This window comes from Rhinoderma darwinii, chromosome 2, assembly GCF_050947455.1.
Source record: "Rhinoderma darwinii isolate aRhiDar2 chromosome 2, aRhiDar2.hap1, whole genome shotgun sequence".
Taxonomy (NCBI): Eukaryota; Metazoa; Chordata; class Amphibia; order Anura; family Rhinodermatidae; genus Rhinoderma; species Rhinoderma darwinii.
The window spans coordinates 402,326,080-402,339,924 of record NC_134688.1 but is presented as its reverse complement, the minus strand read 5'-3'; the positions used below and the strand labels follow the sequence as shown (position 1 = coordinate 402,339,924).

Sequence of the window (13,845 nt, the reverse complement as noted above, 5' to 3'; positions counted from 1 at the left end):
CTAGTCTTTTGCGTTTAATTATTTGTGTTTCCAAACATTACTTTGGTAGTCGTAATGAGCGAAGATTAGAATACCTTTAATACACCCTTTAGAATACTGCCTCCAGCTACACCACCTTTCAGATCATCAACTTCACATCCCGGCTTGTTGACATCAAAGGATCTGATAACTGAAAAGACAAAACATTGTATTAGCAGCGTCTATCAATTATGGATTTCATGATAACAGTTCAAAATGTACCACAAGAGGATGATGGGAAGTTTAGCGAAGTGGCGTATAAGAATTGTGTAACGCACTACAGATGTTGGAGTATTTGCACAAATGTAAGTCAGAAAAAGCGGATTCTGCACTTTTCCAATTAAATTATGGAAATTATTTTGGGAAAAAATTAAAAGCACAAAGGCCTCATTCACACGACCGGGTCCGAGTGTCGGCCGGGAAAATCGGCCGTTTTTCCCGGCCAGTTTGCATCCGTTCCGAGTTGCCGTTTTTACCGGCCGATTTGGACTCGATTTGCATCCGTTTTTTTCCCTGACCATTTTTTAATCGGATGAATTTCATTTCAATTTGTTGCCACACACAGCCCTTTGTAGATAATGCCACAGCCCCCCTGGTAGGTAATGCCACCAAAGCCCCCTGCAGGCGACGCCACCAAAGCCCCCTGCAGGCGACGCCACCAAAGCCCCCTGCAGGCGACGCCACCAAAGCCCCCTGCAGGCGACGCCACCAAAGCCCCCTGCAGGCGACGCCACCAAAGCCCCCTGCAGGCGACGCCACCAAAGCCCCCTGCAGGCGACGCCAACAAAGCCCCCTGCAGGCGACGCCAACAAAGCCCCCTGCAGGCGACGCCACCAAAGCCCCCTGCAGGCGATGCCACCAAAGCCCCCTGCAGGCGATGCCACCAAAGCCCCCTGCAGGCGATGCCACCAAAGCCCCCTGCAGGCGATGCCACCAAAGCCCCCTGCAGGCGATGCCACCAAAGCCCCCTGCAGGCGATGCCACCAAAGCCCCCTGCAGGCGATGCCACACAACCCCCTGCAGGCGATGCCACACAGCCCCCTGTAGGTGATGCCACACAGCCCCCTGTAGGTTGCACCCATCCCCACCCCTTCCAGGAGAAGGCACTGACTTCAATGTCCATATATAGACAGTGTAGTCACTGACTTCTCCTGGAGAGGAATTCCCTGCCACAGGTCGGGAATTCCGCTTCAGAAGTGAGTGACGTCACTGTGTCCATATATGGACAGTGTAGTCACTCACTTCTCCTGTAGCGGAATCCCCAATCCCCGGCCGGGGATTGGGGATTCCGACTCCTACAGGGAGCAAAAAAAGACCCTCCTCCTCCTCACATGCACTCTGCACTGTGAGGAGGAGAGAGAGAGAGTGCGCGAGCGACGGTAGACCCGGCCATCACTCGGGACACATTCCGGTGATGGCCGTGTATTACCCGGCCACATAGACTTCTATGGGAGCCGGGCACCCGGCCGAAAATAGGACATGTCCCATTTTTTGACGGCCGGTTTTCCCGGCCCGTCGAAAAATCGGTTGTGTGAATAACCCCATTAGGGGTCTATTGTTCCTAATGCAGCCGGGTGCCGGCCGATTTATGAACGGCCGTCACCCGGCCGGGAAACCCTGTCGTGTGAATTCCGCCAAACACTTGTGAATCTGGTAGTAGATCCGGATTAAATTGTTTAAGGATGGGACAGATAACTCACCAATAAGTCTCGGTTCAGATATGAAGTCTCGCAGAGGCACTGGGATTTTCTTTACAATATATTCACAAACGACTTCAATGTTATACTTCAGCTGAGCAGAGATTGGAATGATCGGTGCACCCTCAGCAACTGTACCTGTTGTACGGACGAATATTTATTACACAGCATTCCTGCAGATCTCAGACATCGAAAATAAGTTACTGAAAATATCTAAGTAGTATATTAACCCTTTCTCGAAATCCATCTGAGATAGATATATGAATCTAAATATCTATCTATCGATACATCTAAAAACCGGAAGTCGCATGTTGCAACAGGAAAAACCGGAAGCGTCACACAGACACGCTAGCATGACAGAGCGCAGCCCAGTAAGCGTCTCACGTTGTCTAGCAACAGAATGTTTGTAGAAAGACTAACCTGATTCGTGAGGCTACATATTAGACTAGCTAGATAATGAATTATGTTGGAACGTTCTACTAGGGGAATAAATCCGCTATTTGCCATTTATTGAATTTTTAATTCTATGGGAAGATTTTCCAGATTTATTCCCCTAGTGTAAGTGTAAATATATATATATATATATATATATATATATATCTATATATATATATACATACACACACACACACACACACACACATATATACATACATATACACACACATATATAAACACACATATATATAGCGGAAGCCGGGTGGGGGGGTATGGAGTGGGCTCGCTGGCTGAACCCCCTCTATAGAACCAGTGTGTTGGCTGTATGTTAGGGTATGTTCACACGGCCTAATTTCAGCTGTTTTTCGGGCCGTAAACGCCAATACAGTGGCTTAACGCCTCCAAACATCTTCACATTGATTTCAATGGGAAAAACAGCGTTTCGTTCCCATGTGAGTTTTTTTATTACGCAACCGTTTTAAAAAAAATAAAAATAAAATAAATAACACCCAGTAAAAATGAAGTGCATGTTACTTCTTGAGACGTTTTTCCCTTGAAAACAGCTCTGTATTTTACAGCCGTTTTTGGTTTGCCGTGTGAACATACCCTTATAGCCGGCACTTCAATGTAATGTGCTAGGTCCTGCTAGTTTAACCCCTTAGATGCCGTGGGCAATAATGACCGTGGCATCTAAGCCGTTAGAAAGAGGGGAGGGCTCCTCTGACGGTCCATCGCCCCCCACCTGTGCGACGCGATCGCTGGATGCTGATGGTTGTCATGGCAGCCTGGGGGCCTAATGAAGGCCCCCAGGTCTGCCATCTTTGTACTCATTTTAAGAGGCCTGTTAGAATCCCGATATACTGCAACACATGTTAATATAGTATATACATACACAAACATACACACCAGAATTGTTTTTTCATCACCTTATCGCCCTCAAAAACATGGAATAAAAAAAAAAATGATCAAAACTCTGCATGTACCCTAAATTTGGTACCATTGGTAAAAATAAACCCTGACATCACTCAGTCAACTGAAAAAAAAAAAAAAAAAGGTTTTGGCTCTCAGAATATGCAAAATAATGTTTGTGGTTTTTTTTCAACAATTAGTTTTACCCTTGTAAAAGTAGCAAAATCAGTGAAAAAAATAATAAATATAAAATTGCCATCACCGTAATCCTGTTGACCCGCAGAATAAAAGTTAACATCTTGTTTTTAGACATATTTTTGTGGCGCAGTGAAGAACTACAACTCATCCTGCAAAAAACAAGCTGTCATATTTCCGAAAGGATAAAAAAAAAAAATTATGGCTTTTGGAGAGTGAGAAGGAACAAAATATGTAAAAAATCTAAAAAAGGCTGCGGGGTTGGGGTTGTCTGGTTGAGGGGTTAGACTTAAATTTATCAATCATCCGGAAAGGTTGAGAAAAAAAATGAAATAAAAAGTAACCGCCTGATAAGATTATTACTTCTATACTTCACATCCATACTTTTTTGGAGGGCTTACGAAAGCTTTTAACTAATGGAACGCTGCTAGGAGCCCAATGTTTGGACAAATGTAACACAATGCTCACCTTGCACAAATGCAAGAATTTGCTCGTATTGTTCCTTGGCTTGACTTTCTTTAACCAAATCAATCTTATTTTGCAAAATAAGGATGTGCTTGAGCTTCATGATTTCAATGGCCGCCAGATGTTCAGAAGTTTGGGGCTGAGGACAGGATTCATTACCAGCTGTAAATGTAAAATCAGACAAGATTACGTCAGCGCAGATTGAGGTCTGGACTAGCGGAAGTTTTAGAATATTGGACTTTACGGCAAGATCTTCAGGTTACGTCCACCCTTGTGATATTGCTGCTGACACATTAAACATTTAAAAGGGACACTTCCGTCAAAAAGCAGTATTATTTTTTTTTTAAACCCAATATTCATGGAAATCTTGAATGTTTTTTCTTTAATTTCAACAGTACTGAGCAATTAAAAACAAAATATTGCACCTTTCTAGAAGTATTAACAAAGGGTTAAAACTCCTGAATGGTAGGACAGACTAAGGTCAGTTTGCAATCTGCTGCAAAAGAAAAGTTCTCCAAGCTAGTCTCATTATAATAGTATGTGGAGGATGGGAATGACCGCTCTATATTGCTCTCTTAAAATGCCTAGATAAACATGGCCTAAACAGACAGCGGCACTGAGCTGTCACCCAGCTTTTCTAGTCTCAGAACGTATCATCAATGAGCAATAACCCAGCTTTCCCAGAATCAGCAGCAGTCTCCCTTTAACCCCTTAAAGGAACAGTGTCACCAACATTTTTTTTTTAATATCAGTTTTATGTTAGGGTTTTATTAAAAACGTTTATATTTATTTGTGTGTTTGTGTGTTACTTTTTTCTATTTTTACACTTTTTCTTCCCTATGGGGGCTGCCATTTTTTTTTCCATTTCTGTATGTGTCGATTAACGACACATACAGACATGGAATACGGCAGCCCCAGTCCCATAGGGAATGCGAACGTGGCCCGATCCATACACTTTGGTGTACGCCGTGTGTGTGGGAACGGCGCATGCGCCGCTCCCACACAGTCCAATTTGAAATGCGCGCCGTCCGGCGCCATTTTCCTGTGGACCGGAAGTCGCGGCCGGACAGTAAGATTACTACTTCCGGTCGCGGCTTCCGGACTTGTGCACATGGAGCAGCGGCAGCAGACGGAGCGGACGGACCCGAGGGAGCGGCTGCGACTGGAGCAGGTAAGTGATTTCTATGTATGTTCGTGTTTCAGTGTGTTTTACTAGTGTATGTAAACCTTCTACACTGTGTGTTAGCTCAAAAAATGGCGACACACAGTGTAGGAGGTTACACCGTTCAAACCCCTCGTTTCTCCCGGCACTAGCCAGGATAAAGGAGGGGGGGATTCTGCGAGCTCACTAGAGCGAGGGATTTTTTCCCAATTTTGCAGCATAAAGCAATGTGGTTGCTTTACCACATGCAATGCTGCAATTTTGGGAATTGCTCCATCTAGTGACCAGTGCTGGGAAATATTATAAATTGAATCCAATTTATAATATTTCCTGACTCGTGAAAAAAAATAAAAAAATTAGAACAATGTTTAATCACCTACACACTAATTGTTTAACTAAAAAAAAACAAACATGTTTTGCTGGCAACACATTCCCTTTAAGGATGCAGCCTAGTTTTGGCCTTAAGGCTCAGGGCCCATTTTTGAAATCTGACATATTTCACTTTATGTGGTAATAACGTCGGAATGCTTAAAGAGGCTCTGTCACCAGATTTTGCAGCCCCTATCTGCTATTGCAGCAGATAGGCGCTGCAATGTAGATTACAGTAACGTTTTTTATTTTTAAAAAACGAGCATTTTTGGCCAAGTTATGGCCATTTTTGTATTTATGCAAATGAGGCTTGCAAAAGTCCAAGTGGGTGAGTTTAAAAGTAAAAGTCCAACTGGGCGTGTATTATGTGCGTACATCGGGGCGTGTTTACTACTTTTACTAGCTGGGCGTTCTGATGAGAAGTATCATCCACTTCTCTTCAGAACGCCAAGCTTCTGGCAGTGCAGATCTGTGACGTCACTCACAGGTCCTGCATCGTGTCGGCCACATCGGCACCAGAGGCTACAGTTGATTCTGCAGCAGCATCAGCGTTTGCAGGTAAGTAGCTACATCGATTTACATGCAAACGCCGATGCTGCTGCAGAATCAACTGTAGCCTCTGGTGCCGATGTGTCCTCGCTCGTCTGACACGATGCAGGACCTGGGGCAGTAAGTGACGTCACAGCGTGATCTCTCGAGAACACGGCTGTGTCTGCACTGCCAGAAGCTGGGCGTTCTGAAGAGAAGTGGATGATACTTCTCGTCAGAACGGCCAGCTAGTAAAAGTAGTAAAAACGCTCCGATTTACGCACATAATACACGCCCAGTTGGACTTTTACTTTTCAACACGCCCAGTTGTACTTTTGCAAGCCTCATTTGCATAAATACAAAAATGGTCATAACTTGGCCAAAAATGCTCGTTTTTTAAAAATAAAAACGTTACTGTAATCTACATTGCAGCGCCGATCTGCTGCAATAGCAGATAGGGGTTGCAAAATCTGGTGACAGAGCCTCTTTAAATCTATCCAAGCGATTCTGAGATTGTTTTATCGTGACACATAGGGCTTCATGTTCGTGGTAAAATTTGGTCGATATATTCAGTATTTATTGGTGAAAAATTGCAAAATTTAGAGAAAATGTTGAAAAAATAGAATTTTTCAGAATTGAAATGCATCTGCTTGTAAAACAGACTGTTATACCACCCAAAATAGTTACTAGTTCACATTCCCATATGTCTACTTTGGATTGGCATAGTTTTTTGAACATTCTTTTATTTTTCTTGGACGTTACAAGGCTTAGAACATAAACAGCAATTTCTCTTTTTTTTAAGAAAATTTCAAAAGACTTTTTTTTAAGGTACCTCTTGAGTTCTGAAGTGGCTTTGAGGGGCCTATGTATTAGAAACCCTGATAAAACACCACATTTTAAAAACTAGACCTCTCAAAGTATTCAAAACAGCATTTAGAAAGTTTTTTTTAACCCTTCAGGCATTTCACATGAATTAAAGCAAAGTAGAGGTGAAATTTGCAAATTTCATTTTTCTTGCTGAATTTCAAATTTATTCAATTTTTTTCTGTAACACAGAAGGTTTTACCAGAGAACACTACTAAATATGTATTGTCCAGATTCTGCAGTTTTTAGAAATGTCCCACATGTGGCCCTAGTGCGGTAATGGACTGAAGCACCGGCCTCAGAAGCAAAGGAGCACCTAGTGGATTTTGAGGCCTCTTTTTTATTAGAATATATTTTAGGCAGCATGCCAGGTTTGAAGAGGTGTTGTGGTGCCAAAACAGTAGGAATCCCACAAAAGTGACCCCATTTTGGAAACTACACCCCTCAAGGAATTCATTTATGGTTGTTATCATGTTGACCACAGTTTTTTCACAGCACCTATTTTAAATGTAATTTTTTCCAATAATATGTCATTTGTGATCAAAATTTCCTATTTTCACAGGGAACAAAATACCCGCATTTTGTTGCCCAATTTGTCCTGAGTGCGGCAATACCCCATTTGTGGTGATAAACTGCCGTTTGGGTCCATGGCAGGGCTCAGAAGGAAAGGAGCGCTATGTGTTTGTTGGAGTCCAGATTTTGCTGGATTGGTTTTCGGGTGCCATGTCGCATTTGCAGAGCCTCAGAGGTATCAATGCAAGGGAAACCCACCAGAAGTGACCCCATTTTGGAAACTACACCCCTCAAGGAATTCATTTATGGGTAATGTGACTATTTAGACCCCATAGTTTCTTCACAGAACTTCTTTGAATTGGGCTAGGAATTTTAAAGAAAATAATTTTTTCCAATATGTAGTTTTAGCTCAAAATTTCTTATTTTCACAAGAAATAAAATACTCCATTTTGTTGCCCAATTTGTCCTGAGTGCAGCAATACCCCATTTGTGGAGCTAAACTGCCGTTTGGGCCCATGGGAGGGCTCAGAAAGAAAGGAGCGCTATTTGTTCTTGGAGTCCAGATTTTGCTTGATTGGCTTTCGTGTGCCATGCGTAGTGCAGTGTATTAGATCTGTCAGCTACTCACTGACAGCAAGCATAGTGGGTCCTGACTTCGTCAGGGCCCACTAGGCTACCGTCGATGGCATAGCCGGACTCCATTGTTTAGTGTCCGGTTGCCATAGACACCATCGCCGGCCGCTATCGTGTAGCAGGCTGGCGATGGCAGCTTAACCCCTAAAAAACCGTGATCGCTATTGAACACGGCTTTTCAGGGGTTAATCAGCGGGGAGACAGCGATCGGTCCCCGCTGTAGGAGCAGCGGCAGCTGCTGTACGAGACAGCAGCTGTCACAGCTCCTGTATGTGAGACGTACTATTAGGTCATGGAGCGTGAACGCTATGGTTACCATGAGCTAATAGTACGTCCAGGAGCGGGAAGGGATTAAGGCTTCTAATGTCTCAAGCACACGACCGTTGTGCTCCTCGGGCCGTTTTTGACAGCACCCGAGTGGCACCTGACCCATTCACTTTAGCGAGTGAATCGGGTCCGTGAAAAATGGTCCGAGTCTCCGATCCAAGGAAAGATAAGACATGTTCTATCTTTCCTTCGGATAACTGACGGGACTAGGATGGCACACACGGTCGTGTGCATGAGGCGTTACACTACAAGTTGGACAGCTCTGTCACCACCCCTAACGCCTCCTCAGTCAGACAGAAAAGTGACCCCTCTCTGCCGTGCTAACAGAGAGGAAGTTAAAGACACAAGACAGAAAGTAGTTTACATCAAGTTAATTTAAAAGAGATCTATCACAAAAACGTCCTACCCAATTTTAAAAACAACAATTTGACGGAAGTGTCCCTTTAAATGAGTTGTATAAAATTAGAATAGGTCTTTTTTTCCCCCTTCTCCCAGAAACAGCAGCACATTTGTCCATGGGCTGTGTTTGATATTGCAGCTAAGCCCCATTTAAGTGAATGGTAGCTATAGGTCACACAAGCGTAGGATAAATATAGACGGACGCCGGCTGAGCATGCCGCAAAATATTGTACTTCACCAAGTTGACGTATCACTCAGCGTGTGACACATTCTAGTACATTTAACAACCTCTCCTCCCTCATTCATCTTCCAGGCATGTACTGCTGTTTAAAGTGCCTGTCACCAGTTTCTTAATTCCCTATCTCCTAACTAATCGAATAGGCGCTATGATGCGGATAACTACAGTGTGATTTGTTTTAAAAAACGTTTATCATTTAAAAAATTATGAGCTTTCTTATACATATGCTAATTTGTCTCGAATAGCCAAATAGGAGGTTACATTTTATTTTTACTCTGGGCGGTGTAAAGACAACTGTATTACGCTGTCCAATCAGCATACAGGTCTCCTCTTTTACAGCCCTGCGTGATTTCCGCTTCAATCGCGAGATCACACAGTGTTGTCACTTCCGGCGGTAGGTCCGTCGCCACAGCAGCACTGCTGTGGATAAGAGTCGTCCGTCACGGCTGAAGGCGATGTAGGGACCGTCTTCTTGGAGTCCCGCTGAGGTGAAGGACCTGCGGCCGGAAGTGACAACACAGCGTGATCTCGCGATTGAAGTCTAAGATCATGCTGGGCTGTAAAGTGGAGAGCTGTAGGACGCTGATTGGACATCGTTATACAGAAACCATTACAACGCCCCGAGTGAAAATAAAATGTAACCTCCTATTTGGATATTAAAGAGACAAACTAGCATACATATATAAAAATGCTCATAACTTAAAATAAACGTTTTTTTAAAAAAAAATCATAATATAGTTAGCATCAAAGCGCCTATTAGATTAGTCGACTGCGATATTGATTCCGTCAAAAAAACGGAAACCTGACGGAATGGTGACAAAGGGAAACCATTAGCAATGTTTCCGTCACCATTGATATCGATGGTGATGCAAACGGAAGCTAAGGTTTCCGATTGACTTTCCATTGAAGGGTTCATACGACGGAAACCCTCAACGGAAAGCCAACGCTGATGTGAACAGGCCCTTAGGTAGGGAATTAATAAACTGGTGACAGAGCCTCTTTAAACAGGTTTTTAGCATACATGCCAGTGAGTGGGGGTGCAGTACAAACTCACCTATCAATAATAAGGCAGCGTCCATAACAGCTGCACCGTTCAGCATAGTCGCCATCAAAATGTCGTGCCCTGGGCAATCCACAAAAGATACGTGCCTGGAACACAGGATAAGAAGGAATTGAAAGATGCAATCATGGAAATGTAAAGATAAAAAATATAGCTTTGGAATCACATTTTTTTGCCATAAGTCTGCCCTAGCAACTTGCTACAATAAAGACAGGGTCTTTCAATGGATCATAAGTAATATTAACAGAGATTGCATCACAGGGAATACCCGCCTTTGATCTGCCCCTTCTTTGTCGTGGTCAGAATTGACTGCGACATAGAAGGGGTTAAATGGTGAAGATCAGAGGTTTCTCTGATCACCACCATTAGAGCAAGAATTGGGCTATGATTGACAGCATACTCCTGCTCATTATCGTGTGGGTAAAGTAAATTTGCCCACGTGATGTGACTACTCACCAACTGGTTAAGTATAACTGGTAAGGATATGGTAAAATTCCTTTATATAGATCGGCTTTATCCCAATTAAAGCCACCCACAACTCGGTCTGACCCAATTTCATCACAACAGCTACTGACCTGACCAATTTAAAGTTGCCTTTGGTGTTGGGTATGTCTGTAGGAAATTCATCAGGGGTGCTGCTCCCGCAGGAACGATAACATTCGGGGCGAGAACAGCTGGGGTCATCAAGTTTAAAGATCTGCAATGCCAGCAGTCATTGTTAAAGCGTTAGAGCAATGAAATACTGTTAACATGTTTTTCATTGGTTTCATTATATACTTAGAAGTGATCAACTAAACCAGTGCAAAGCAACTAACTGTCTTTTGGGAAAGATACCATTTACAGACTGTAGCAAACGCTGAACTACCTATTAATAGGTCAAAGCGTCTATAAAATTATATAGTCAAGTTGAAAAGTATCTTAAATGCCAATACAACAAAAGGTGCACGGATACAAGACCCTTTATGGGTTAATGACTTCATAAGCAGTCAAATAGGTTTATAGTAAAGCCTAAATTATTATATGTGATGATATACAAGTGACTGTATCAAGCCATGAACCATTCTATCCAACACAGCTGGTAAACCATATAAACCGACCTTAGCATTGGCATATCCCAGCTTGATGGTAATATTCCGCTCAAGTTCATTCTTAAATCGGACAGTGTGCACACCAGAAATGGCTTTTACTACGGTGGATTTGCCATGGGCTACATGACCAATGGTACCTAAAACAGTAGAACTGACCGTTAATGTATAAAAACAAAATATATACAGACAAACATTTTGGACACGATTGAAAAATATATACAAAACAGATATCATGACTACAACATGTGGTTCTAATGGAGGAGACCTCGTATAGCGTTACACAGTGTAAGGCCTCATTCAGACGGCTGTGTTTGGTCTGTGATATACGGACGGTAAATCGGGTGCATTTCCTGGACCGACCACAGTTTAGAGAGCCAGGCTCCTAGAATCATAGTTATCTATGAGGCAAGGACTCCCAGCCTCGCCGCGGGACTACTGTCCTGTATAGTAATGTTTTCAGTACGAGACAGTATTCCCATGGGGAGGGGGGGGGGGGGACTCCTAGCATCATAGAGGACTACGATGCTAGAAACCCGGCTCCCTGAACTGTGGGTGCTCCGGGAAATACGGCCGACAAACGGTCCATATATCACAAACTGAACACAGTCATCTGAATGAGGCCTAAATCTGGCCAAAGTGCAGATGTTATGTGTTAGTAAAGGAATGAAGAAAGGTTCAGACGTTCATGGACTGGGAGAAACTAGTATCTGCATACATATGCTTTATGTATTAATAGTTTACCTATGTTAATGGTGGCTTGTCTGCTGATGATTTCTGGTGACAGGGGTGTCAATTTGGTGACATCCTGTAAAAAAAAATAAGTGATTAGAAGACAGACGTTTCATATGAAAAATGGTTGTCCGGGAACAGGGTGGTTTTTCATACTAATGATCTATGCACAGGATAGGTCAGGTGGGGGTCCGACACTTGGAACCCCCACTGATCAGCTGTTCCGGCTGCCTCCGGATGTCCTTGCTGCAATCACAGTATAGCGGCTGTGCTGCAACACGGCCACTATGCAGTGTACGAAGCCATCTGCTTCCAACACTGGCCACTGCGTAACATCCAGTGCTCGGAGGCAGCCAGAACAGCTGATCAGTGCAGGGTCCGGGGGTCGGACCCCCATCCATCATATACCGATGACCTATCCTGTGGATAGGTCATCAGTATGAAAAACCGCCCTGTGGCATGACAACCCCTCTAATAACAGGAACGTATATTTTATAATATATACACAATACAGCTGCTTGATTTACACTGTAAAGAGGACATATTACTATTATTTCAACAGATCATGTATGCTTCTAACACTAACTGGTGAGTCACATTTTAATAATAGGATAAAAATGATTACTCTTTAAGTAGAGTGGGAAAGGGGTATTTTGTTGCCAACGGCAAATTGTTAATACTATTAAATATAGAAATACCTGCCCCCTACCCTGCGGTCACAATATACACCTACCCTGCGGTCACAATATACCCCTACCCTGCGGTCACAATATACCCCTACCCTGCGGTCACAATATACCCCTACCCTGCGGTCACAATATACCCCTACCCTGCGGTCACAATATACCCCTACTCTGCGGTCACAATATACCCCTACCCTGCGGTCACAATATACCCCTACCCTGCGGTCACAATATACCCCTACCCTGCGGTCACAATATACCCCTACCCTGCGGTCACAATATACACCTACCCTGCGGTCACAATATACCCCTACCCTGCGGTCACAATATACCCCTACCCTGCGGTCACAATATACCCCTACCCTGCGGTCACAATATACCCCTACCCTGCGGTCACAATATACCCCTACCCTGCGGTCACAATATACCCCTACCCTGCGGTCACAATATACCCCTACCCTGCGGTCACAATATACCCCTACCCTGCGGTCACAATATACCCCTACCCTGCGGTCACAATATACCCCTACCCTGCGGTCACAATATACCCCTACTCTGCGGTCACAATATACCCCTACTCTGCGGTCACAATATACCCCTACCCTGCGGTCACAATATACCCCTACTCTGCGGTCACAATATACCCCTACTCTGCGGTCACAATATACCCCTACTCTGCGGTCACAATATACCCCTACTCTGCGGTCACAATATACCCCTACCCTGCGGTCACAATATACCCCTACTCTGCGGTCACAATATACCCCTACTCTGCGGTCACAATATACCCCTACTCTGCGGTCACAATATACCCCTACTCTGCGGTCACAATATACCCCTACCCTGCGGTCACAATATACCCCTACTCTGCGGTCACAATATACCCCTACTCTGCGGTCACAATATACCCCTACCCTGCGGTCACAATATACCCCTACCCTGCGGTCACAATATACCCCTACCCTGCGGTCACAATATACCCCTACCCTGCGGTCACAATATACCCCTACCCTGCGGTCACAATATACCCCTACCCTGCGGTCACAATATACCCCTACCCTGCGGTCACAATATACCCCTACCCTGCGGTCACAATATACCCCTACTCTGCGGTCACAATATACCCCTACTCTGCGGTCACAATATACCCCTACTCTGCGGTCACAATATACCCCTACTCTGCGGTCACAATATACCCCTACCCTGCGGTCACAATATACCCCTACTCTGCGGTCACAATATACCCCTACTCTGCGGTCACAATATACCCCTACTCTGCGGTCACAATTTCATTGTTTGGTCACAGACCTGGGACTCGCATCTATCAGACATTTAAGTCATATCCCACCCATATGTCAAATGTCTAAGATGGGAATAACCCTATAATGGAGCTACGCTTCTGGTGTGACTTTAAATGACTTGCTTGATTTTTATTCACTATTAAGCCGGGTTCCCACGTAGTGTAAACGCTGAGGAATTTCTGCAACATTTACAGTAGTGGATGAGATTTGAACAAATCTCATGCACACA

The 13,845-nt window shown here is 44.0% G+C and overlaps 1 protein-coding gene across 1 annotated transcript in view; it reads right to left on the bottom strand.

Moving 5' to 3' along the window:
* EIF2S3 (eukaryotic translation initiation factor 2 subunit gamma) overlaps window positions 1-13,845 on the bottom strand; it is a 34,385-nt gene that overhangs the window by 7,710 nt on the left and 12,830 nt on the right. The window contains exons 2-8 of the mRNA XM_075854064.1: window positions 11,645-11,708; window positions 10,913-11,040; window positions 10,391-10,512; window positions 9,810-9,904; window positions 3,726-3,884; window positions 1,719-1,853; window positions 75-169 (exon numbers count right to left, since the gene is read on the bottom strand). Of these exons, the coding sequence (XP_075710179.1) occupies window positions 75-169; window positions 1,719-1,853; window positions 3,726-3,884; window positions 9,810-9,904; window positions 10,391-10,512; window positions 10,913-11,040; window positions 11,645-11,708 (798 nt within the window). The remainder of the gene's footprint in view (window positions 1-74; window positions 170-1,718; window positions 1,854-3,725; window positions 3,885-9,809; window positions 9,905-10,390; window positions 10,513-10,912; window positions 11,041-11,644; window positions 11,709-13,845) is intronic.